The sequence below is a fragment of the Neovison vison genome, chromosome 6 (genome assembly GCF_020171115.1).
Source record: "Neovison vison isolate M4711 chromosome 6, ASM_NN_V1, whole genome shotgun sequence".
Taxonomy (NCBI): domain Eukaryota; kingdom Metazoa; phylum Chordata; class Mammalia; order Carnivora; family Mustelidae; genus Neogale; species Neogale vison.
In genome coordinates, this window is record NC_058096.1 from 115,284,359 (window position 1) to 115,311,976 (window position 27,618).

The following is a 27,618-nucleotide window of genomic DNA, read 5'->3' on the forward strand; positions in this document are numbered from 1 at the left end:
CCTTGCTTCCCTTGCCTTTGGCGATGTTCCTAGGAAGATGTTGCTGCGGCTGAGGTCGAAGAGGTTGCTGCCTGTGTTCTCCTCAAGGATTTTGATGGATTCCTTTCTCACATTGAGGTCCTTAATCCATTTTGAATCTATTTTTGTGTGTGGTGTAAGGAAATGGTCCAATTTCATTTTTCTGCACGTGGCTGTCCAATTTTCCCAACACCATTTATTGAAGATGCTGTCTTTTTTCCATTGGACATTCTTTCCTGCTTTGTCGAAGATTAGTTGACCATAGAGTTGAGGGTCTATTTCTGGGCTCTCTATTCTGTTCCATTGGTCTATGTGTCTGTTTTTGTGCCAGTACCATGCTGTCTTGATGATGACAGCTTTGTAATAAAGCTCGAAGTCTGGAATTGTGATGCCACCAACTTTGGCTTTCTTTTTCAATATCCCTTTGGCTATTCGAGGACTTTTCTGGTTCCATATAAATTTTAAAATTATTTGTTCCATTTCTTTGAAAAAGATGGATGGTACTTTGATAGGAATTGCATTAAATGTGTAGATTGCTTTAGGTAGCATAGACATTTTCACAATATTTATTCTTCCAATCCAGGAGCATGGAACATTTTTCCATGTCTTTGTGTCTTCCTCAATTTCTTTCATGAGTACTTTATAGTTTTCTGAGTATAGATTCTTAGCCTCTTTGGTTAGGTTTATTCCTAGGTATCTTATGGTTTGGGGTGCAATTGTAAATGGGATTGACTCCTTAATTTCTCTTTCTTCTGTCTTGTTGTTGGTGTAGAGAAATGCAACTGATTTCTGTGCATTGATCTTATATCCTGACACTTTACTGAATTCCTGTATAAGTTTTAGCAGTTTTGGAGTGGAGTCTTTTGGGTTTTCCACATAGAGTATCATATCATCTGCGAAGAGTGATAATTTGACTTCTTCTTTGCCAATTTGGATGCCTTTAATTTCCTTTTGTTGTCTGATTGCTGAGGCTAGGACTTCTAGTACTATGTTGAATAGCAGTGGTGATAATGGACATCCCTGCCGTGTTCCTGACCTTAGTGGAAAAGCTTTCAGTTTTTCTCCATTGAGAATGATATTTGCAGTGGGTTTTTCATAGATGGCTTTGATGATATTGAGGTATGTGCCCTCTATCCCTACACTTTGAAGGGTTTTGATCAGGAAGGGATGCTGTACTTTGTCAAATGCTTTTTCAGCATCTATTGAGAGTATCATATGGTTCTTGTTCTTTCTTTTATTGATGTGTTGTATCACATTGACTGATTTGCGGATGTTGAACCAACCTTGTAGCCCTGGGATAAATCCCACTTGGTCGTGGTGAATAATCCTTTTAATGTACTGTTGAATCCTATTGGCTAGTACTTTGGTGAGAATTTTTGCATCTGTGTTCATCAAGGATATTGGTCTATAGCTCTCTTTTTTGATGGGATCCTTGTCTGGTTTTGGGATCAAGGTGATGCTGGCCTCATAAAATGAGTTTGGGAGTTTTCCTTCCATTTCTATTCTTTGGAACAGTTTCAGGAGAATAGGAATTAGTTCTTCTTTAAATGTTTGGTAGAATTCCCCCGGGAAGCCATCTGGCCCTGGGCTTTTGTTTGTTTGGAGATTTTTAATGACTGTTTCAATCTCCTTACTGGTTATGGGTCTGTTCAGGCTTTCTATTTCTTCCTGGTTCAATTTTGGTAGTTTATATGTTTCTAGGAATGCATGCATTTCTTCCAGATTGTCAAATTTGTTGGCGTAGAGTTGCTCATAGTATGTTCTTATAATAGTTTGTATTTCTTTGGTGTTAGTTGTGATCTCTCCTCTTTCATTCATGATTTTATTTATTTGGGTCCTTTCTCTTTTTTTTTTGATAAGTCTGGCCAAGGGTTTATCAATTTTATTAATTCTTTCAAAGAACCAGCTCCTAGTTTGGTTGATTTGTTCTATTGTTTTTTTGGTTTCTATTTCATTGATTTCTGCTCTGATCTTTATGATTTCTCTTCTCCTGCTGGGCTTAGGGTTTCTTTCTTGTTCTTTCTCCAGCTCCTTTAGGTGTAGGGTTAGGTTGTGTACCTGAGACCTTTCTTGTTTCTTGAGAAAAGCTTGTACCGCTATATATTTTCCTCTCAGGACTGCCTTTGTTGTGTCCCACAGATTTTGAACTGTTGTATTTTCATTATCATTTGTTTCCATGATTTTTTTCAATTCTTCTCTAATTTCCCGGTTGACCCATTTATTCTTTAGAAGGATGCTGTTTAGTCTCCATGTATTTGTGTTCTTTCCAGACTTCCTCTTGTGGTTGAGTTCTAGCTTCAGAGCATTGTGGTCTGAAAATATGCAGGGAATGATCCCAATCTTTTGATACTGGTTGAGTCCTGATTTAGGACCGAGGATGTGATCTATTCTGGAGAATGTTCCATGTGCACTAGAGAAGAATGTGTATTCTGTTGCTTTGGGATGAAATGTTCTGAATATATCTGTGATGTCCATCTCATCCAGTGTATCATTTAAGGCCTTTATTTCCCTGTTGATCTTTTGCTTGGATGATCTTTCCATTTCACTGAGGGGAGTGTTAAAGTCCCCTACTATTATTGTATTATTGTTGATGTGTTTCTTTGATTTTGTTATTAATTGGTTTATATAGTTGGCTGCTCCCACATTGGGGGCATAGATATTTAAAATTGTTAGATCTTCTTGTTGGACGGACCCTTTGAGTATGATATAGTGTCCTTCCTCATCTCTTATTATAGTCTTTGGCTTAAAATCTAAGTGATCTGATATAAGGATTGCCACTCCTGCTTTTTTCTGATGTCCATTAGCATGGTAAATTCTTTTCCACCCCCTCACTTTAAGTCTGGAGGTGTCTTCGGGTTTAAAATGGGTTTCTTGGAGGCAACATATAGATGGATTTTGTTTTTTTATCCATTCTGATACCCTGTGTCTTTTGATTGGGGCATTTAGCCCATTAACATTCAGGGTAACTATTGAGAGATATGATTTTAGTGCCATTGTATTTCCTGTAAGGTGACTGTTACTGTATATTGTCTCTGTTCCTTTCTGATCTACCACTTGTAGGCTCTCTCTTTGCTTAGAGGACACCTTTCAGTATTTCCTGTAGAGCTGGTTTGGTGTTTGCAAATTCTTTCAGTTTTTGTTTGTCCTGGAAGCTTTTAATCTCTCCTTCTATTTTCAATGATAGCCTAGCTGGATATAGTATTCTTGGCTGCATTTTTTTCTCGTTTAGTGCTCTGAAAATGTCATGCCAGCTCTTTCTGGCCTGCCAGGTCTCTGTGGATAAGTCAGCTGCCAATCTAATACTTTTACCATTGTATGTTACAGACTTCTTTTCCCGGGCTGCTTTCAGGATTTTCTCCTTGTCACTAAGGCTTGTAAATTTTACTATTAGGTGACGGGGTGTGGGCCTATTCTTATTGATTTTGAGGGGCGTTCTCTGAACCTCCTGAATTTTGATGTTCGTTCCCTTTGCCATATTGGGGAAATTCTCCCCAATAATTCTCTCCAGTATACCTTCTGCTCCCCTCTCTCTTTCTTCTTCTTCTGGAATCCCAATTATTCTAATGTTGTTTCGTCTGATGGTGTCACTTATCTCTCGAATTCTCCCCTCATGGTCCAGTAGCTGTTTGTCCCTCTTTTGCTCAGCTTCTTTATTCTCTGTCATTTGGTCTTCTATATCGCTAATTCTTTCTTCTGCCTCATTTATCCTAGCAGTGAGAGCCTCCATTTTTGATTGAACTTCATTAATAGCTTTTTTGATTTCAACTTGGTTGGATTTTAGTTCTTTTATTTCTCCAGAAAGGGCTTTTATATCTCTGGAGAGGGTTTCTCTAATATCTTCCATGCCTTTTTCAAGCCCGGCTATAACCTTGAGAACTGTCATTTTGAACTCTAGATCTGACATATTACCAATGTCTGTATTGATTAGGTCCCTAGCCTTCGGTACTGCCTCTTGTTCTTTTTTTTGTTGTGAATTTTTCCGCCTTGTCATTTTGTCCAGCTAAGAGTATATGAAGGAGCAAGTAAAATACTAAAAGAGTGGCAACAATCCCAGGAAAATATGCTTTAACCAAATCAGAAGAGATCCCAAATCGTGAGGGGGGATTTCTCCTCCCTCACGATTGGGTAAGGGATCTCCTCTGATTGGGATCTCCTTTGATTGGGATCTCCCAATCTCTTCTGATTGGGATCTCTTCTGATTTGGGGATAAAAAGAGGTTCAAAAAGAAAGAAAGAAAAAAAATTAAAAAAGAATTAAAAAAAAGAGATTGAATTAAAAATTCAATCAAGAATTTAAAGAAGAATTAAGAAAAAAAAAGATTGAAGAGATTAGGATCTCTTCTGATTTGGGGATAAAAAGAGGTTCAAAAAGAAAGAAAGAAAAAAAAGAAAAAAAAAGAATTAAAAAAAAGAAAATGAATAAAGAAAAGTATAAAAAAGAAAAAAAATATATATATTAGATAATCTAGTTAAAAAACGTTAAAAAAGAAAAGGGTAAAGTTATAAAAATTTTTAGCAGAAGAAGTGAAAAAAAATGAAAAAGAAAAAAATTAAATTAACTGTAAGACTAAAAAATCACAGGCAGAAAGCCATGAGTTCCGTGGTTTGTTTTCTCCTCCTCTGGAATTCTGCTGCTCTCTCCTTGCTATTGAAACTGCACTCCTTGGTAGGTGAACTTGGTCTTGCCTGGATTTCTTGTTGATCTTCTGGGGGAGGGGCCTGTTGTAGTGATTCTCAAGTGTCTTTGCCCCAGGCGGAATTACACCGCCCTTACCAGGGGCCGGGCTGAGTGATCTGCTCGGCTTTGCTTTCAGGAGCTTTTGTTCCCTGAGCGCTTTCCGTAGAGTTCCGGAGGATGGGAACACAAATGGCGGCCTCCTGGTCTCCGGCCCGGAGGAGCCGAGAGCCCGGGGCCCCGCTCCCCTGTGCGCCCTCAGCAAACAGCTCCTAGTAACTCGCGTCTGCCTAACCTCCGGCCGCGCTCCGAGCTCACCGAGCCTGCGACCGGTTCAAGGCAACTCCGAGCTGCGAGCTTACTGTCGGCTCTGTCTCTGCAGCCGGCTTTCCCGTTCCAATATCCGCAAGCTCTGCGACACTCAGACACCCCCGATCCTTCTGTGACCCCGCGGGACCTGAGGTCACGCCGACCCCGTGTGGGCTTCGCCCCGGTTTAGCCTCCGGAGCGATGTCCCTCAGCAGAGCAGACTTTTAAAAGTCCTGATTTTGTGCTCCGCTCCTCCGCCGCTTGCCGGGAGCCGGCCCCTCCCCCCGCGGTCTATCTTCCCGTCGCTTTGGATTCACTTCTCCGCCAGTCCTACCTTTCAGAAAGTGGTTGTTTTTCTGTTTCTAGAATTGCTGTTCTTCTTCTCTTCGATCTGCCGATGGATTTGCAGGTGTTTGCAATCTTTAGATAAGCTCTCTAGCTGATCTCCTGCTAGCTGAGGTAGTCTCAGCCTGCTACTTCTCCGCCATCTTGACTCCTCCCCTGATCCAAGCATTCTTAAGTAAGGTGGTCTTTAGCTTCCAGGTGTTTGAGTTCCTTCGGAACTTTTCCTTGTGATTGAGCTCCAGTTTCAAAGCATTGTGATCTGAGAATATGCAGGGAATAATCTCAGTCTTTTGGTATCGGCTGAGTCCTGATTTGTGACCCAGTATGTGGTCTATTCTGGAGAAGGTTCCGTGTGCACTTGAGAAGAATGAGTATTCTGCTGTTTTAGGGTGGAATGTTCGTATATATCTATGAGGTCCATCTGGTCCAATGTGTCATTCAATGCTCTTGTTTCTTTGTTGAGTTTCTGCTTCGATGATCTGTCTAATTCTGAAAGAGGCATGTTAAGATCACCTACGATTAGTGTATTCATATCAATATGACTCTTTATCTTGATTAACAGTTTTCTTAAGTAATTGGCTGCTCCCATATTGGGAGCATAGATATTTACAATTGTTAGATCATCTTGGTGGATAGTCCCTTTAAGGATTATGTAGTGTCCTTCTGTCTCTCTGACTACAGTCTTTAGTTTGAAGTCTAATTTATCTGATATGAGAATCGCTACCCCAGCCTTCTTTTGAGTCCCATTGGCATGAAAGATGCTTCTCCACCCCTTCACTTTCAGTCTGCGTGTATCTTTAGGTTCAAAATGGGTCTCTTGTAGACAGCATATGGATGGGTCCTGTCGTTTTATCCAATCTGCAACCCTGTGCCGTTTTATGGGTGCATTTAGGCCATTCACGTTGAGAGTGATTATTGATAGATACGTTTTTATTGACATCGAGTTACCTTTGAAGTCTTTCTTTCTGTAGACTGTCTCTATATTTCTGTTCAATGCTATTCTTGGGATTTTTCCTCTTTTATAGAACCCCCCTTAATATTTCCTGCAGTATCGGCTTGGTGGTTGCATAGTCTTTTAAGCCTTGCCGGTCTTGGAAACTCTTTATCTCTCCATCCATTTTGAATGTCAGTCTTGCTGGATAAAGTATTCTTGGCTGCATGTTCTTCTCATTTAGTGCCCTGAATATATCTTGCCAGCCTCTTCTGGCTTGCCAGGTCTCTGTGGACAGGTCTGACGTTATTCTGATGGGCTTCCCTCTGTAAGTAAGGAGCCTCTTTGCCCTGGCAGCTTTCAAGAGATTATACCTACAATTATAATTTCTCAATTTGACTATCAGGTGTCGTGATGTTTTTTTGGAGTGTATAATCTTGGGTGGAGACCGTTCAGCCTCTAGTACATGAACGCTGGTTTCATTCGCGAGATTCGGAAAGTTTTCATGAAGGACTTGTTCCACGACATCTTCTAGACTTCTTTCTTTCTCCTCCCCTTCAGGAATTCCAATAATTCTGACGTTGGAACGCTTCATGGCATCATTTATTTCCCTAATTCTGCTTTCGTGGGATCTAAGCTGTTTGTTCCAGGTTTCCTCCTGATCCTTTCTCTCTATCTGTTTGTCTTCCAGATCACTAATTCTATCTTCTGTCTCAGTTACCCTAGCTTTGAGAGAGTTTAGATTGGATTGGAACTCATTGAGAGCATTGTGGACCTCCTCCCTGGTGGCTTTAAGCTCCGCCCTAACATTGTGAACATCCTGTCTGGTCGCTTTCAGTTCGGCCCTAATCAATTCTGTTTGGTCATCCATGGCTTTCTCCAACCTAGCTATTGCCTGGATAATTGTTAGCCTGAATTCTCTTTCCGACATATTGTCTATGTTGATAGCCGTTAGCTCTATTGCAGAAGGTCCATCCTCTGTATTTTTCTTCTGTTGGGCATTCCTCCTCCTAGTCATTTTGGTGGGAGAAGACTGAACAGATGTAGCTGGATGTATCAACTCTGGTGCAGTCAAGGTGCACCCTGGAACACTTCCTGATCTCCGTCTCAGAGAGAAGCCTCAGTCTGGGTGCAGAAGCTGAATAAATTCCCCCTTGGCCGCTGGCAGTGCAGGTTCCAAGTTGCAGACCCTGGGGGCGCAGGATATTTTGCTCGTCCCCAAAGCCAAGGCAGTGGCGGCTGTCTGGGAGCTCCGGACCGCCAGAGAGGTTCCAAGCAGCAATCGCACACTGAGATTTTGCCGCCGGCCCGGGCTGGGAGTGCCCGGCTTGCGCGCACCTCTTTTCAGAGGCGGCTGTGGGTCGGGCGCGCGTCTGGGGCACTGAGAACGGGGCGCTGGTCCGTAAGCCGCAGGCTGGGCTTTTGCGCGCCTCTGTCCGGGGAAGAGTTTCGCGCGCGCTCGGCTTAGACTTTGAAACAATGGTGCGGGTCAAGAAGCGCCCCCGGGCCTTAGAAACCCAGGAGAGCTGGAGCGACGTGCGCGCGCATCTCAAGCTTTGTGGTAGGGCTAGTGCGCGTTCCGCAGACCGGCGCGGCTCCCATCCCCTCACAGGAGCCGGAACCCCCGCGCTCTGGGGCGCGCTGGCGGCTTAGGGACCAGGAGCCGGTTTCTCCGCCGCACTCTCTCTGCCTCCGCGCTGGGGAGGCCGTCTGGGACCGGGGACTCAAGCCCCTGTCCCTAGCCGCCCCGATTCCCACAATTTCCCCCCCGCAATCCTTTGCTCTTTTGCAGTGCTTTCAACCAGTCTCCAAGTTAATGCTGGTCCCCAGACGCAGGGCACTCTCGCTCGTATCGGGGTATTACTTTTGCACCGGTCGCCTCTGGTGGCTCCCTCCCCCTTTTGTTTATCTTCCGATATCAGTCCGCTGTTCCCATTCCGCTTTACCTGCTCACTGGCGTCTTCTGCCCCTGTAGAGATCCAGACGTGTATAATTCTGATCTCAGGCTGATTTCATGGGTGATCAGAGTTCTTTGGTAGGTAATCAGCTCACTTCGGGGTACCAGCTGAAAAGATGCCTCTTCCTAGTACCCCGCCATCTTGTCCCCCCCCCATTATATATTTTTTTAACTTTTTTTGCAAATTACATTTTAGCAAGGACTTGAAACCCCTCCATCTCCTAGGTTTGTGAGTGGCACAGGGCAGGGGGTGGTGGAGGGAGATATGTATGTTTTAAGAAGACTCGGAAGTGTTCAAAAAGAGACATTCCATGAAAATACTATGGCAACCACTGCTCCAAAGCCAAGGTCAAAATGTCTTCATTTTTAATTTTCAAGAGAAAATATTTTCTCTGGAGAAAGAGAAATGCGAATGCATCCGGTCGAGGGTACTCACCCACTCCTATCGCAGGGCACAACTCCCCAGAGATCCAAACCATCCCTTGTTAAGGTGCCTGTCTAAACAAAAACAAGCACTCAGTTTACTCTGAAGATTCCGCAGCCATATAGTGACAACCCATGAGGTATGTTTCAACAGGGAAATATACGTCACGAACACATTACTGAGATCAGCACGTCAAGGAAAGGCACAACGAAGCGGGTGCCTGGGGTCCCAGGCAGAAGCTTTGATGAGCTCACACCGGTTGTCTGGCCAAGCTGGAGATAAAAGGAAGAAAGCAGTATCTGCCTTATTACTCCAGAGGCTGGCTTTGAGGATCTAATGGTAGACTAAATGGATGGAGAAAGTTTCGGTAAGCCTGTAAGAAGGCTCACCGAGCAGAAGATAAAAAGTATGTTATCGGAAATAAGTAATGGAAATAGAATTTGTCCCTGCTCTAAACAGATGGTTTGCTATTTGACACTTTAAAAAAAGGTGCTTATTGATATTTCTCTCAGTACAGGATAACGATGAAGAGCTTGGATTCACTTCCGACACCAGCTGTATGACCTGGGCAAATTATTTAATCCATTTGAACATCAGAGCCCTTACCTGTAACATGCTTATAATCAAATAAGGTTGTTATGAACATCAAATGGGGTAATTCAAAGTGCTTAACTTAATGTCTGACATAGAGTAGGACCAAATTATAATGATAATTATGCATAATTATTACTTATTTTATTCAAATTCATGTCCTAATGGTCTTTCCCTGCTTCTTTTGCCGGGTCCAAGGAGGAGATGATCCCAACAATAGAACAACCTTCTCTGTTATGCTAGTTTGATCACAAAATAGTACTGAGATGCTGGCAAGAGCCATGTTAACCTTCTGATCTTGGTAGATCACTCAGAGATTCTAGTAATTATATAATACCACTCTGATCCCCTTAATTCTCTGTCATCAAAACCCCCAAGATACTGTTTAATAGGCACAGAGTTTCAGTTTGGAAAGATGGAAAAATTCTCAAGTTGGATAGTGGTGATGTACTTCGAGCCACTTAAAAATGGCTAAAATGGTTAATGTACATTTTGTGACAATAAAAAATAATTTAAGTAAAAAAGAGAACAACAATTAAACAAAAACAAAAACAAAACACACCTCAAAGTTTCCCCACTCCCTAAAGAGTATGTATGAATTTCTTAGCTAGAAGTTAAAGGTGCCTCCCATTACTAATGTCTTACTCTGGCCAGAACCACAAGCCTTATTGCTTTCCTGATCCATTTGTGTGCCCATGTCCACCTGCCTCTAAAATCCTTGAATCGCATTAATTTTCTCTATCTATATTATGATGATTTGACATCTTAAAACCTTTCTAAGGAAAGACTGCTTCTCTGGGGTTGGCTAATTCTTACAGAGGTAGCAAAGAATTCAGCATGTGTTTGACGTGTGAACTAACCAATCTTCTACCTGGCCCTTCCTCCTCAGGAGGCAATAGTTCTCTGCCTTCATCATCCCAGGGCCAAGTGCCAGAGACAACCCTGTAGCCCAAAGCTCACCGAAATCATTCAAAGTAACCAATCATAAGCTATGGCCTGACTTGCCTTCCCTGGAGAAATCTCAATAAAGACCATGGCCCGAGCATTCCTCTCACTCCTGTTTTGGCATCTCATCAAAGACTGACATTCCTCCTGTGGCCCCACATGGCAAACTGTGAGTGTCTCTCCTTACCAGGAGAACTGTGAGTAAGGTTAAACTTCTTTCAAAGCAATGACCTCTCTCTGCAGGCATCAGTCATCTTTACAAATGAAGACCTGGGCACAAAACAGCCCGTCTTCTCCACCTTCCCCCTCACAGCTCCCACCCTCAACTAGTACAGACACAGACCAAAAGAAGACATTCAAGAGAAGATAAATTAAGAGGCTGGTTATGAATAACTGGCAAATAAGGATAATTTTAAGCAATATACAACAGATGCGAAAATACAGTAAGGATTTGATTAGGGTTTTCCTATAACCAAGTCCAATTAACCGAGTAAAACACAGTTATATAAACTCTTCTTTTTTCTACTCATTCATTAATTCAATAAACATTTATTGAGCACTGACTATACAGTAGGCAATATTCTTAGCATTGGAGATACAGCAGGGACCATAGTAAAGGGTTTCAGTTTTGTTCTTTGTATGGGGCTTTGACCAGGAGGCACAGAACGCTATTTTAATTAACTGTGTTTTATAGAATATTGGAGCTGAAAGGACTGTAAAAGAGTCACTATTCTGTATCTATTCTCCCTCCTCTAAACCCCAGCATCTGAGAGTCCAAGAGATGTGCCTTTCCTAGATCACACACCCAACCAGAGAAAAAAATGAAGTCCAATGCCAGGTCCTCTGCTTCCTGCCCCAGAAGAGTATGAAGAACCTGCACCAGATGACAATGATGATAAAATGGTGATGGGCACGAGGATGACATACACATACCTTATCAAAGCAGACGAGATTTATTTGTCCACATACATTGATCCTCTGTGGGCTGATGCAAAAGATGCCTCTCTTCTTCAGCCTCCTCTGGGCATAGATAATGCCCGTGGTCAGGGCAGCAGGCAGAGCAGGAGGCACTGCAATTGTGATGACATCAAGGACTTTCTTCACCACCTCCTCTGGAGGCTCCTGGGACAAAAATCACTCTTCAGCATTAACAGGTAAAGCAGTCCTGAATAGCATGGTGCAGATGGCTTTTTTTCCTTCTTCTTTGTTTGTTTGTTTGTTTGTTTGTTTGTTTTACTTTTTTGGTCAAATTCCCAGAAATGATAAAAGAGGGTCAAAGAGTATGGCTCTCATAATTTTTTCAAAGTCCAATGAAAAAGTTTATAATGCTTCATACTACGACCAGCAGAGAACAATGTACAAATCTGCCATGACATCACCGACATTGGGTATCTAGGTTTTATTTCAAATTCCTTATTTAATAACCAACTACATTATTGGGATAAATAAATTCTCAGATTGAAAATGAAAAAATAGCATAAGGAGAAGTGTACCAGATAAGAGGCATGTTGGTAGCTCAATAAACGGTGTTTTGTCCCTCTGGATCTTATTTTTATGATATTACTTAGTGATCAGTCTCTCATATTGGGGAACTGTGAGTGTATGTGCAGGTTTCAGTGTTCGACTTTGTTTCCCAGGTTTGTAAACCGTGCCTGAGATTAAGGTTAACACACAGAGTGTAAATTATACATAGAAAAGTGTATGTGTGCATGTAGTAAAAGAACAAAAGCAGCTTACCCCGCTGAGCACATAGACGCACAAAGTATAGATCATCCCGATGGTTGCTGTCCCCACAAGGCACAGGAGGAACATGATGGCGTCCCTGTAGAGCTTAAAGTTCATTGGCTTCGGGTAGAGAATGGATCTCACGAGGTCACCTTTTGCAGTGTTGAATCCTGGAGTAACACACACACACTCCACATTCTCAGGATGACATATCCTACTGCTAGTGCTCTTCTAAGCCTCAAAATGGCCTTCGTTTTTCTCTAGAGATATTGAAACAGTGCTTAAGCCCAAGGACTATTAAAGGATAACTGGGAAAAGAGCGGAGTGCTGGAATGGAACTATCTCCCCACACCTATCTCAGAGCCTATTCCTCTCTGATCTTTCTTCTCTCTACATTCAGTTTCAGTGCATTCCAGGGCAAGGAAACCACCGCACTGAGGTCAGAGCACAGCTTTTCCAAGCATATCTTCATTATTTTTTTTTTTTTAGATTTTATTTATTTTAGAGAGAGCGTGCATGAAAGTGGAGTTGCGGCAGAAGGACAGGGACAAGCAGACTTGTGGTGAGTGCCCAGCTCAATGTGGGTCTCGATCTCACTACCTTGAGATCATGACCTGAGCCAAAATTAGGAATTGGATGCTTGACTGACTGAGCCACCCAGGTACCCCCAAGTAGAACATCATTTTGAGGGAATGACTCATGAGCATTCACACACACACACACACACACACACACACACACAACACACACACGTTGCTTGACTTTAAACCATATGACCCACTAAATACCAATGGACTTAATTTCTAATACTTTTCAGTGTCAAGCTTTCAGTTGCTAACCCTGCCTAAGGTTAGAAAGAACTTGGAATTTGGGGTTAAAAGATCTAGGTTCTAGGTCCAGCTCTGTTGGTGCATAGCTGTGTAATTTGTTTTTAAGTCTGCTTGGATTGTGTTGAACTCAGCCTACTTACATACGAAGTTGAAAAAGGCATCTTTACTGTGCTGATTTAATACATGGAAATAGTTTATAAACCACAAAACACATAAATAGTCATTGTTATCGGTATTATTTTTACTAAAAAGGCATATGCCATAGTACAATTCACACTTAAAATAAAAAAATCCATATATATTTGGCTTATTTCCTAAAGATTATTCCTTACTTAATAAATTTAAGGCACTAGACAAATGGAGCAAAAATATTTCATTAAAGTAACAAAATAAAAGAAAAGCTCCTAACTCACCAGTCTGCAGCACCACGGCTTTCACGGTCCCAGAACAGGCTCCCTTGGCTTGGATAATCTCTGTCCCACAGAAGAGGACATGTCGTTTATAGTCTGCTTCACTCTGCGTTTTCCAGGGCTCAGAGCTCTCTGTCTTGGGTAGTGGAGTTTTAGTCACTGGAATACTTTCTCCTATTAAAAAACAAGCATCTCATTTTGTGAGGTAAGGAGCCTTCACTCTTTTAAATCATGCACGCTCTCACTCAGCATGTGGCAGACGTTTGTTACAAGCTTGCCATGGAGGAAGGGACAACCCTAGGTTTTAGGTATACAAGGAGAAAGAGATATGGTTCTTGCTTTTAAGAGATTTATAGTCCAAACAAATAAGTATAATGTATTATAAATATTATAAGTTTTGTAACATCACACATGGATGCTTAAAAAGGCTAGATATAGCTACGTGGGGAATGGCAAGTTGTGCATTCCAGAATGCAGGGTGTTGGGGAGTGAGTGGCTATGAGACCTGTGTAGGAGCCAAAGCAGGGATGGCCTAAGTGCACATATTTAAGTGTTGAAACGGGTTTTGTAGGCATTAGTGGCAGAAGGGGGCTGGGGAGATAGTTCACTGCTTTCTTCAGGAGACTAACATCATATTTGTGTATAAGAGAGAGCAGTCCGTCTGCTGTATGGGAGTGGACTGAAGTCTGGTGAGACTGTAGGCTGGACATCCAGTTGGACAGAATGAGGTCTGAACTACGGCAGTTGGCAGTGGGAGCAGAGAGAAAGTGCTGGATTTGAGAAATAAAGAGGTAAGAAGTTATGAAATTTAAAGAGTTCTTTTTATCTTGGCAGGTCATAGGGACAGAGAAATTCAAAATGGCGTCCTGGTTTCCAGCTTGGGAAAAATGAGCAGAGGGTAAGTTTTGTTGTCAACACAGGGATTATAGGAGGAAGGAAGAATTGCCTTTAGTCACCATGAGTTGGAGTCACCTTGTGGAATGGCTCTGCTGAGATGTCTTGCATTTATTAGTTTGGGTCTGGACTTCAGGGGAGAGGCCAGAGACATTTAGTCAGATTCCCCACCTAACAGACTATGATTAAAGCTATGGGAGAGATGAGATTACTTAGGGACCATGTGTGAGGACAGAAGAGGATAGGGCTAGGACATAGCTCTGAGCAACACCATCAATGAAGAGTACAGGGGAAAAGGAGTGGCACAGGATGCTGGATAGTGTCATCAGTGGTAGAAGAACTTGGAGAGAAGGCACAATCTTGGAAAGTTAGGGAGAAGAGTTCACCAAAGGAAGAGATGGTCAGAATGGTCAAAAGCAGCAGAGAGGTCCTTAAGACAAATCCGCAGAATCCTTTGGATTTGGCAATTGGGACATGGGTGACTTTTACCAGTGCAGTGGGGACAGATTGGGGCAGGTTGAAGTGTTAGTACAAGGTGGTGAATGAAGTTATGGAAATAATTAGGGACCGTTCTGAGAAACAAAACTTATAAAGCCTACCACTGGTCTTTGCAGAGTAGGCAGTACAAAGTCAGATATACACGCTGCACTTGTGCAAGAAATGGTCCTTAGCACTGCAAAAGTCCCAGTACTAAGAGATTTTTAAAAATCTACATAGTCCTTATAGGAAGAAACCTGGCATGCCACACATTTAAAAAGTTTTTTGGTAAAGTTAATAGAAGAAAAATATGTGTTCTTTTCTCTATTTCATGCCTTCCTGGGCTGCCCAGGGGAAATGGATCCAATTTGGGCTTTCATGGGAACCATAGTAAGTCAATGTGTCTTCTTGGCCCCCTGGTCCATCTGTGAAAAAGACTTTATGATTCTTCTTTATCTTACAGAAATGTTAGCAAACATCTCCTCAAAGGTATGCGTGAGAACTCAAAGCACTGTGACCTTGAACAAGTCACTTCGCCTTTCTGGACCTCAGCTTCCATATCCATGAGACGTAGTGACCTCTCAGGTCCCTCCCAGCTCTAGCATGTTATTTTAAAATGAAATACGGTTAGTCCAAAATTCTTAGTGTGTATTTTCATGGCAGCAGATGCCAAATCCTGTGTCATGAACTTCTTGACATGTTCAAGCCAAGCCTAAAAGAGCTTGGACTTGACCATCTGGGTTTCAGAATGTCATCAACAGCTCTCATGTCCTCCAAATTTATTTGAAGATATATTTTATATGAAAACACTAAACATAAAAGTCATGGTTGATTCTGAAATGTCTAATGATCTCTACAGCCTTTAAAATAAAATGACAGGGTTGCAATATTCTTTGTTCAAGAAGAAAATGCTAAGCACTCAGAAAGTTACAACTGTATCAAACTTAGCACATAGAAAGCAGCTTCAGTCTGAACCCTCAGAACCATCCAGAGCAGGACAGTTAAGTAAGAATTCACTGTGAGAAGGTGCCACAGCAGCCCCATCCTCCGCCACTATTGCTCAGATAGAGGAGGAAGCTGGGAGAGCTTGCAGAGGCTGTAAGTCATGAGAGAGAACCACACCTGTCAGCATGCCTTCATCTACCACACAGCTGCCGTCAATCAGGATGGCATCACATGGCATTTGCACTTTGTTCCCCGTCAAAACTAATAGATCTCCAGGTACCAGGAAGCGTGATTCCAGCTCTTGGACTCCAGCTGAAAGTGTGAGATGGCAGAGTCAAGTCAGATTCTTTTTTTTTCCCACAAAAACATAATCTAACAACTCCCTTAATTAAACATCAATGAAAAAACAACTGGGACATTTTTAAAAAGGAAGCTGTTCTTCAACATTGATTCAAAATCTGGAAACAATAAGGAAAAAAGTAATAAATTGCATGAAATAAAAACCTTTGTGTGGTGAAACAATAAATAACTAAGCAGAGAAAAATACTAAAGACAAATTCAGAAAATATGATTGAGACTTATATTACATTATATTACAAAAGATTAATATTGTTGATATATAAAGAACTCCTGAAGAAAAGAGAGAGATGTATAGCAAATGACTATAGCAAAATTGCTAGAGATGTTAGCATTTTACATGTGTGCACACACACACAATGCAAGGGGCATGTCTGCTTCCTTCTCTCTCTCTGCCTGCCTCTCTGCCTGCTTGTGATCTCTCTCTGTCAAATAAATAAATAAAATCTTTAAAAAAAAAAAAAACATTTGAAGAGATCTCCTTCTTATTCATAACTTAAAAATTGAATGTACCTTCCTGCCTGCCTGCCTTCCTGTCTGCTTTCTTGTAGTTCTTTCCTTCCTTACTCAGTCCCAAAGCTATAGACATTAAACAAGCTAGGCATCCTTGCAGAAAGCTGGGGATGTGGTTGGCAGCCTGCTGCAGGTGTTGGAGACTAACCAGGATGGACAAGTGTTTACCTGGTGTGGGGCATGTTGTCAGAGCCCAAGGAGGGAGAGAAGGGCCCCAATGGTGGCAGTGGCCTGGTGTGAGCTGTTGGAGTCCAAGCAGTGAAAAAGGTGTCTACATGGAAGTGGGGGAGAGCATCAGTAATGACAGATGATGGGTTACACACAGCAGGGATTGATAGAATGAGTAGATACAATGAGGCTAATAAGAGCCAGGTTTCTTATGAAGAAAGGAAGTTACAAATACAGATGGAAATAAAACCAGACTGAACACCGTGGTATTGGATTAGAATTGGAGACAACAATGTAAACTGATGGTTTTCAATAGACAATAGATAAAAAAATAAAATAGATATAAATGAATATGTATAATACATATATAATATGTTTGCTTGTCTTTTTTATACATATATTCGCTACTTCTGTTCTCTGAGAGGGACTAGGAGTAATGAAATTCCAATAATGATGTGCATATCTAGTGCCCAAATTTTGGTTTCTAAATTCTATTCCTCCCCACCCCCCGCAAAAAAAAAATTAGCGTTTCTTAAGGAAATGGCTGACTACAAAGCTGTCCCCCCCCAAAAAAAAAAAATCATACAAGCTGGAACATTTTATTGCACCATTAAGTAAAAAAGTGCTCAAAGCAAGATGGAGGCAGATAGAAAAAACATCAAAGCCAGCTTAACAGGCTCTCATTGCCCAAATCTGAAATGATTTGAACATCAAGTAAATAATGACAAATGAACTATAACCCATAAAACAAAATAGGAATTCATGAGTCCATATGACTTAAGTAAACGGTAAATAAATGGGGAGAAAAGATGTAATTAGAAAATCATGATTTGGCAACTATCAAAGTAATAATTCAGCTAAGAAATGGCAATGGATACAACTAGTGGGTAAATTTAATGAGGATGGCTTGTTTATATAGTCCCAAGTATCTCTCAACAAAGCAACTATTAATTACAAAGGACAAAAGAGTAAATTTACAATGGAGAAACCTGGAAGATACTATTTAATTAAGTGATCCAAATTAACATCATTAGTAATGGGACAAATTTAAATTATGTACCACCTGAGAGGAAATGATGAGGACATGATATCACCTCTATGATATTCCAGCCCAAAGTGCATAACCTGAATTTAACTATGAGGAAACATCAGACAAATCCAAATTGAGAGACATTTCACAAAATAACCAGAGTCAAAGAAGTCAAGATCATGAAGTCAAGGAAAGATTGAAGATTAAAGAGATGTGTCAAACAATATTTCTGTATAATTCCAAATCCTCTCCTATAAAGAACATTATTAAGACCACTGGAAAAACTTGGATGGGGTGTGAGAACCAGTTGCTATTAACATGTCAATATTAACTTCCTGATGTTAATGGCTGCACTGTCATTTATGTAGAAGAATGTCCTTGTCTTTGAGAAATACACACTACAATAAGTAGGAGTCATAGAGCCATATGTTGGCAACTTACTCTCAAATGGCTCAGGGAAAACGTTATTTGAACTATTTTTGCAACTTTTCTGTAAGTTTTAAGTTATTTCCTAAGAAAAAGAAAAAAAATAGATACTACATCTAACATTGCCCACCTAGCTAATTAGAAAAAGGTAAAAGTTTGCCAGCATATTCTGTCAACAAGTCTATGAGGAAACACACATTTCTGGCACAAATGCAAGCTGGTACAATCTCCATGGAAAGAAATTTGGCTAGATGTATCTAGCAAAAGAACATACATGCATTTATTCTTTAACTCAGCAATTTCAGTTCTCAAAATCAATGCCAAAGATAGACCGGTGGAAATAAGAAAAGGCAAATATATGCACAAGTCCTTTGATTACAGCACTATCTTTAAAGTAAAAAACTAAAAAATAAAATAAAATCCTTCAATAGAGAACTGATTGAATAAACAATGATTTACCCATACACGAGAGTACTAGAAAGCTGAAATAATGAGCAAAAAAAAAAAAAAGTTATATATTCTACTATGAAAGAATCTCCAAGAGACATATTTAAGTATGTAAATACACCTGAAACTAATATAATATTGTACATCAACTATGTTTCAATATTCTTAAAAAGCAGGTAAAGCAAACATGCCAGCAAATGTGAGCTAAACCTGTATGGTATAACCCTGTTATCCAAGCAGCAGTGTAAATATATACACTATTTTGTATATAGACTATACAGAAATGGATATTATATATAATTTCTTTGTATCTTTTCAATGTAAGAATAAATCAAAAACAAAAAAAATTATTCTTACAGAGACAGTGAGTGCACAGGTAGAGAAAAGAGGGATAGGAGTCAGACTTCCTGAATGTTTTGACTTACAGATTTAACTTTTGAACCATGTAGATATTTGATATGATATCTGGTTTTTTTTTAAGATTTTATTTATTTATTTGACAGAGAGAGATTACAAGTAGGCAGAGAGGCAGGCAGAGAGAGAGGGGGAAGCAGTCTCTCCACTGAGCAGAGAGCCAGATGCGGGGCTTGATCCCAGGACCCTGAGATTATGGCCTGAGCCGAAGGCAGAGGTTTAACCCACTGAGCCACCCCAGTGCCCCTGATATAATATCTATTTTATTATTTGATATATTATTTGATATTTGATACATTATTTGATATGCTATCTATATTATTTTATATTTTATTTTGATATTTTATATAATTTATATAGTTAATATATAATTTTATTAAATCTATGATTATATATTTTATATAATATATATTTGTGTATAATACCCACATAAGCTAATACAAAAATATATTTGAAAAGTTAACACTAAAAATCTAAAGCAAAATGAATGAGATAAACCTATTGAGTTGCTGATATAATCAATCATACAGAGAAGAACCATTTCAAGCAACTTTTAAACATAAGTGTTTTTTTAAACATAAAATTTGTACATTTCATATAATATATCACAAACAGAGGAAAAGAAAAACTCCAACAAAATCTCAAATTGTTTTTAGGAATTATATTCTTTCCAGGTGTTTTGGCTTTCAACTCTGAAATTACTATGTATGAGGTATAGAGAAAATGAGTAATTTGTTGCTGTCATTGAGAATTGCAACTTCTGAGATAAAGGAGAGACTAAAGTGAAATCAACAAAGTTAAGTAAAAAGCCCGCAGTTCTAAACTTGAATTAGAAATGTCAGAAGATGGGGGTCCTGCGTGACTATCGGTTAAGTATCCAACTCTTGATTACGACTCAGGTCATGCTCTCAAGGTTGCAAGATTGAGCCCCGTGTCAGGCTCTGGACTGGGCATGGAGCTTGCTTAAGATTTTCTCTCCCTCTGCCACTCCCCCTACTCTTTCTTTCTCCTCTAAAAAGAAATGTCAGAAGACTAAATCTGTCTTCTGAAAAGGCCAAGCAATAGTGACTAACACCATAGTGAGCGCTCTGGTTGAGGTCTATAATAATATATAAGAGCTCTTTGGAAAAAAGGATGTGTCCAGATTTGGAACAGGAATTGTCCAAGGTAAGTTTGGAATATCCTATCATATCAGAAAGCAACAAAACTTTTAAAGGCTACTGGGGTCATAGCAGAAGAATTCAGAAGCCAACCTGAGGAGGCACTCAAAAGCCAAAGATGAGAAAATTCGAGCACAGTAAGAATAAAAATTGCCATGAATGGAAATGTGTCGACCCATATGATCACATAATGACACTAAAAAATCCTTTAAGTAATGCTAGAGGATCAACCCATTATTCTGAAAACTGGTACATAAAAGGAAACAATCAAACATTAATCTTGTCTTTCTTAAACAAACTGAAACTCAGGGTAATGAAATAGTTGAGGAGAGTGTTTTTCTTTATATCAATATTCCACTTAGTATGTGAAAATCATATGATAGAAGTAGGAATTTCAAACTCTTAATGAAATAGTTAATCTAAGTCATAAACACTTATGTAGGCTAACATCACAAAAAGAGGATAATCAGTATGTATCTCTCATTGGAACTATGAAATATCAGCTATGAAATATTCTTGTCAAAGACTCAAGCCTCTAACAACCAATTACAGGAAGTGTAGACCACAGAAAATCATGTTAAATAATTTTATGAATATGTAACCAATATAATCTAAACTGTAGAACCCCTAGGATGAACTATTTGCTTTCCTCAATAAAAAATTTGTGAGGAAAAAAGTAAGATATAAAGGAAGAATGTGTAGAGTTCAAAGAAACTAGAGACTTATCAACTAATAGCAAGATGTGGTCTTTATTTGAATATTATTTGAAAATATATGCATGTATAAACACACACTTGTGGTTCAATTGGGAAAATTTCAACTCTTCTATGTAATTGATTTTTTTAAATTATGGAATTATTTTAGGTTTTTTAGGTAAAAAAATTAAAAAGGAATCTTTATATTTTACATATACACTGCATTTTTTTCACATTAAATTACATGATACCTGGGATAATTCAAAAATAATCCAGAGAGAGGGATGTAAAAGATTCAGTGTGTTATGATTGTTGAGTCTAAGTGATCGCTACATGGGATTTCATTATCATATTCTTCCCGTTGTTGTATGTATGCAAAACATTTCATCACAAAAGGTTAAACAAGAAAATGATCAGGGTGTTTTTAAAAGGGGAAGTTTTACTTCAGCCACAAAAAGGAGCAGATCTATCTTCCCATCCGAAACGAATGTGATATACATATATTCATATATGTATCAATTCATATATGTGTCGATATTCATATACAAAATATATGAAACAGTGGTTTTAAATACCTAACATAAACAACAAAAGACAGGAAACAAGTGAAGGTGCCCTACAATTGCTCAGTTTACTGTCTTTAGAGAGTTCCTAGGCCATTGTGCAGGAAGGGGGAACCCAGACAAAATCCAGAGGTCTCCCTGACTTCAGAATATAGACATGACAGTCTATAGAGACTAATCATCACATGCATTTGAAGAAGCTACTAGCAAATGAACAATTGGACATATACCTTTTGAACTACCACTCACGATAGCATCAAAATCATGAAATATTTAGGAATGCATCTTAGAATGTGTAAGACCCACACACCAAACACTGCAAAACATCGCTGAGAGAAATAACCAGATTAACAAAGATTGAAAAATGGAGACATATACCATATCCATAAGACAGAAGACCCAAATTTATTAACATATCCATTTTTCACAAATTAATCTATAGGTTCAACACAATCCTAATTAAAATTTCATCATGTTTTTTTCTTGTTAGAAATTGACAGTTTGATTCTAACTCAAAGGTTCCAATATCAACAAAGCAACACTGAAAAGAACAAAGCTAAAGGACTAACATTATCCTATTTAAAGACTATTTTTTTTCTTCATTCACCCCTCCTTTATTTTTTTTAAACTTTATTTTAGTTTTTCAGTGTTCCAAGATTCATCATTTATGCATAACTAATTATAAAGCCATTTGATGGCATTGGTATAAAGACAAGCAGATAGATGATTAGAACAGAACAGGGAGTCCAGAAACAGATTCATCTGTGTATGAGCAATATTTGACCAAGATGCAAAGACAACCCAGTGGAGAAAGGACAGTCCTTTCAACAAATTGTATTGAAATATTTGAATGTCTATTTGCAAAGAATGAACTTCAATTTAAAAAAAACGCGAAATGCAATATAGATCTAAATGTGAAAGCTAAAACTGAATATTTTAAAAAACAATGTAGTTTTTGTTTTGTGTTTGTCACTATTAATCTCTAAGGGAGACTGCCCATCTATCATGAGTTTAACATTATTTGATAAGATTGACCATATAAATTATGAGTTCCCAACAGTTGTCTCTTCCTCAGTGTACATTTAAGACCTCAGATGAAGTTTTTTATGGCCATTAATAGGAAAGAATCCTAAACACTTCGTGGTATTAGATCCTGGCTTAAAAGAGTCCCAGAATGACTGTGGAGAAGACCATCATCATTCTCCTTCACAGTGGGCAGAACGCCATCTATTACATTAAGTTTCCTATCATGCCTGAAAAGAAAGATACCTAGAAGACCAGATCTATGCTAATTTATAATAGGGAGCAAAGAATTGTTCTGAAAGATTGCAAGTTTATTTGTCCATTAGAAGGACATTATTATGTCCATCATGATGGATATATTATGTCCATCATTATTATCATTAATGATGTCTAGTCTGGAGAAGGCCTTTTATACCTGGAGAAAACAAAACAAAACAAAACAATACACTCATGGCTATCAGCTAACCACCAAGGACTTCACCAATAGTCTCATGAAAGGAATAGGGTATTCATGAGTTCAAAAACATGTTCTTCTATTCACCAAAGCTAACTTGGTTATAAACCTTGCTAAGTATCCAAATTTCCAGGAGCAACCACAAAATTTTAGCAGCCATAAGTAAATAAACCTAAGCAAACAGCCTGGGTTTTGCTACCAACTGTTAAACTGGCAACACTTGATTTGATCTGAGTGTGTATTTCTCTCTCTCTCTCTCTCTCTCTCACTCTCTCTCTTTCTCATATGCAGGACATTTTCCTTTTGTAAAGAACCCCATTTCGTGGAGTTCTGAGATAAAGTGTGAGAGGGGGCATCACTCTATATTTTATGTAACATTTTGATCCTGGAACCCAAATCATTTCTGCTTGGGCTACAAGTTTTATAGATTTTTGTTTGCTACTTTGTGTTATAGGAAAATATCTGTTGCAGTTGTTAATTATGGCCCCCTTTCCTGGGAACCAGATAGATATGTTCATAGGGTTGGAAAAAGAAAAACTAGAATTATATCCACCAGCCCGTTCTCATAATTACTATCCCATTTTGAAAAATGTCGATCGTTTCTTGATAAAATGCATTGTTCAGATCCTTTAGGAAAATTTTCTTCTTTGTACTCCCTACCCTCCTATGCAACAAAGTTGTTAAATACTGTTAAATCTGTTCAATCTACTCTAAACTTTAACAAATTTCCCAGATGTGTAGAATTTCCAAGCAGGGCTCCAGCTTGTAACTCATATTGAGAATTTGATGAACTTATTCTAGAAAGAAAATAACTCATATTTTCCTATTGTATTGTTATAAAAATGTATTTTTGAATCTCAAAAATTACCTCACCTCAATTTATTGAATAGATATTCATTAAAAACTTACATATGAAACACTTTACATTAGGACACCACAGAAAGCTTAATAACCTTGGGTTAGTCAAAGGGGTCTTAGATATAATGCAAAAAGCAAGGTCCACAAAAGGAAAATTTGATAAACTGTACTTTAACAGAAGTAGAATATCCACCCTTTGGGAGACACTGTAAAGAAAATGGAAACGATAAGTCATAGAGTGAGAGAAGATCTTTACAAATCGTATTTCTGATAAAGGCTTTGGATTCAGAATATAGAAAGAACTTCTTCTCGAAAGCTAATTAGAGAAAACAACATAATAAGCAAAAGATTTGAACAGATATTTCACCAAGAAGATATATAAGAAGAAAATAAGCACTTGAAAAGATGGTCAGTGCCATTAGTCATTAGGGAAATGCAAATTAAAACTACAATGAGATACCACTACAAATCTGTTAAAATGGCTAAAATTTTAAAAAATGACCATACCAAGTATAGACAAGAATGTGGAGGCCCTACAATTCTCATACACTGCCAGTAAGAATGCAAAATGGTACAAACACTTTGGGAAACAGTTGGGCAGTTTCTTAAAAAGTTAAACATTTACCTGCCCATATGACCCAGCCATTCCACAATTCTGTATTTTCCCATACAAAATGAAAGTGTATGTCCATGCAAAGAATTGAACTAAAATTTTCATTGAGACATCATTTGTAATACTCTAATACTAGGAACAATTCAAATTTCCCATCAGTAGGTGAATGGAAATACAAACCAATCTATCCATACACAGGGGTTCGCCTCAGGAATAAAAAAGGAATAAATTATTGACATATTTAACAAAAGGACACATTTTATTTATTTTTTTTAAGAACAAAAGGACACATTTTAAAATAATTATGAATTTGATCCTTGTAAAATTACCCCAAAATATGTTATAAAAGACATAAAAATGCCTACTGAATAATACCATTTATATACAGTTCTAAACATGCAAAATAATTGACTAAGGATGGGGATGGGGAGAGAGAGAGGTTGAGAAGAGGGATTACAAACAGGTACAAGGCAACCTTTGGGAGCAATGGATAGTCATTATTATTGTGGTGATAGTTTCATGGATAGTTACACAGATGTACATAAGTTAAAATCTATCAAATGGTATATTTTAAATATGCTCAGTTAATTATATGTCAACTTTATCTCAATAGAGTTTTTTTAATGTTTATTTTATTTTTATTTTTTTAAATTTACTTGACAGAGATCACAAGTAGACAGAGAGGCAGTCAGAGAGAGAGGAGGAAGCAGGTCCTCACCGAGCAGAGAGCCTGATGTGGGGCTCCATCCCAGGACCCTGAGATCATGACCTGAGCTGAAGGCAGAGGATTTAACCCATTGAGCCACCAAGACGCCCCAGTAAATTTTTTTTTTTAAGGCAGAAATGCCTCAAGCACTTTATTCCGTTACGTAAATGTACAGAAAGAAAATGCATATGAAGATGAGAGTAGTAGAAACAGAGATAAAAATTTAAATCCTGTTTTGATTCATATGAACACACACAGATCTAAATTAATGAGACTTACCTTTTCTCCGACATACAGAGACTGTAATACTATTATGTGACTCAACTAGGCGGTGAAGTTTTACAGATTGCTGAAAGAGAGGAACGGAAAATAGGAAAAGCCTTATTTATTTGAAGACACATCCAAAGTATTAATTCAGTAAAGCATTGGTCTCTTTAAAGATAGAACACTGTCTTGTGCCTGACTGAATATGCTGGCTAAAAATGAAGGACTAAGTAGCCTATCAGTCAACAGAAAAGTCATCCAGCTTGCTGTCCTGCTTACCAACAATAAGAAGTATGTGTTCTTTGGTAGAAAGGAATTTCCCAGCCTGCTTGGTTCACTCAAAGTCGTTTTTGATATCCATAAATTTGTCTTTAGTTCTTTCAGTTGAGAACATCAAGAACTTTAATCATTCAAGATATGTGTTTATACCTAAATAGCTTCAAGAACTAAGCATTATTTCAGGCTTGAGTTATCCCACATCAGAGTTCCTAATCTATAACTTTATAAAGAGTTTGGTGGTGCCTGCTATTTCCTCATAGTATATGTTGTATTAATATATGAAATACATAGGACACTGAGAGTGAATCCATAACAAGATAGAAAAGAAAGATATAATAAGATTATATTAGATTTCACATTAATTAAGAAACTGTTGTGTAAAAGAACTACCTGCTTCTAGGAGTTAAAACTCCTAATCATTTAGTGTATTCAATTTTTTATTCTGACTTTGCTATTTAAGACACCCCCTAAATCTCTGACATCAAACCATTTACAGATCTGACTAATATGTCCTAAGAATGATCAGTAGAATAATATAAGGTGAAAGATAGCATGTTCCATTGTTAACTTATTCTTTTATTCATTTTTGCATTCACGCAACTTTATTAAACAACCTTGATGTGCCAGGGACTATGCTAAGAGGTGGAGATGCAATGGTTAAAAAAGAAAAGAAGGATATGATTCTTACCAGCAAGGAACTTACAACCCACCGGGAAAAATATTTTTAATCAAATAATCACAAACATAAAGGTATCATTACAATCAGAAATAAGGGGGGGAAATGTGCTTTTGGAGCATATATAGCCAATGGAAGCAGTAAAAATGTTCCCGAAAAAAGTGGCTTTGAATCAAATAGATTGTTGAATCTCTGAATGTCAAACTCAAAAGAAATATTTGGATTTGAAATATTTATAAATTTAAAAGTCACTTTAGAATTCATTGGTATACAGTTACAAGAATAATGAAGAATCTCTTAGTATAGTCACGTGAAAAGGCCAACAAGACATAGTGTTAGTAGAAGCAATAATAAAACTGGGTAGGAAATGATATAATGATGCTACCTGATGCTAATATAATGATGCTATAGTTTGCATATTATTTTGATGTTGAGACACTCTTCCCCAAGGAAAAGCCAGGTAGAAGAGGAGGAACTATAAAAAGAGACTGAGAAAAAGAACTACTAGAGAGGATGACAGTGTGTGTCTCTGAAGCCTAAGGGAAAGAGCGTTTCAGAAAGAAGCAATGGAGCAGTTAACTGTCAAATGCAAGGGAGAGGGTTAGCGAAAGCTGCAATGCGAAAAAAAAAAAAAAATGTCCACTGTGGGAGGGGGACTATAAAATCAGCAAACAAAAGACTGACAATCCAATAAAAATTAATGGAGGACATGAATACAGTTCACAGTGAAAAAATACAAACAGCTTAGGACATGACCAAGTGCTCCAATCATAATGGAAACATGCTGTTAAAGTTATGGGATTCTATTTTCACTTATATTGGCAAAGATAAGGAAAACCAACACCCATCTACTATTGGGAGGAGTGTAAATTAGTATTCCTTGTTTAAGAGGCATTTTGACCACATCTATTCAAATAATATATCTAGTTTATAATTATAATTTCAAGTATAGAAATTTTATATCTCCATACAAGTCATATATAAGGAGACAATATGCCTGTTATATACATAACTACATGTAATATAAATTATGCATATTCATAATTTATATATATTTATAAACACACATATATGTGGAGGTGTAGACAGGTATATGTGCAAGAATTGTCATTATTTTAATAGCAAAAAACCAGAAACGATCTAAATATCCAACAACATAACTGGTTTAAAAATTATGCTACATCTAGAGAAAACACATTTGTGCAGATTTGGGATGATATTTAAGATATATTGGGTGAAAAACGCAAGTGCAGAACAGTGTGCATAGTTTATTTCTATTTGTGTGAAACAAATTAGTGTACATGTGTTTAATACTGCTAAACATTATAGAACATTTGGACCCAGTGGATGCCTTCAGAAAGGGGATCTGGATACTGGGACAACCAAGGTTGGAGGGATATTTATTTTTTATTTACATTGTATTGTCCTATTTGAGTCTTTTAAAAATTATGTCCCTGTATTACCCCTCCTACTAAGAAAAAAATAACTAGTTTAAAA

At 38.4% G+C, this 27,618-nt stretch overlaps 1 protein-coding gene across 5 annotated transcripts in view; it reads right to left on the bottom strand.

Annotated features, from left to right (window-relative positions):
- ATP13A4 (ATPase 13A4) overlaps window positions 1–27,618 on the bottom strand; it is a 134,365-nt gene that overhangs the window by 46,910 nt on the left and 59,837 nt on the right. For all 5 annotated transcript variants that reach the window (XM_044252013.1, XM_044252012.1, XM_044252015.1 and 2 more), the window contains exons 8-13: window positions 25,182–25,251; window positions 15,653–15,787; window positions 13,163–13,333; window positions 11,932–12,089; window positions 11,128–11,316; window positions 8,671–8,732 (exon numbers count right to left, since the gene is read on the bottom strand). In XM_044252013.1, the coding sequence (XP_044107948.1) occupies window positions 8,671–8,732; window positions 11,128–11,316; window positions 11,932–12,089; window positions 13,163–13,333; window positions 15,653–15,787; window positions 25,182–25,251 (785 nt within the window). The remainder of the gene's footprint in view (window positions 1–8,670; window positions 8,733–11,127; window positions 11,317–11,931; window positions 12,090–13,162; window positions 13,334–15,652; window positions 15,788–25,181; window positions 25,252–27,618) is intronic.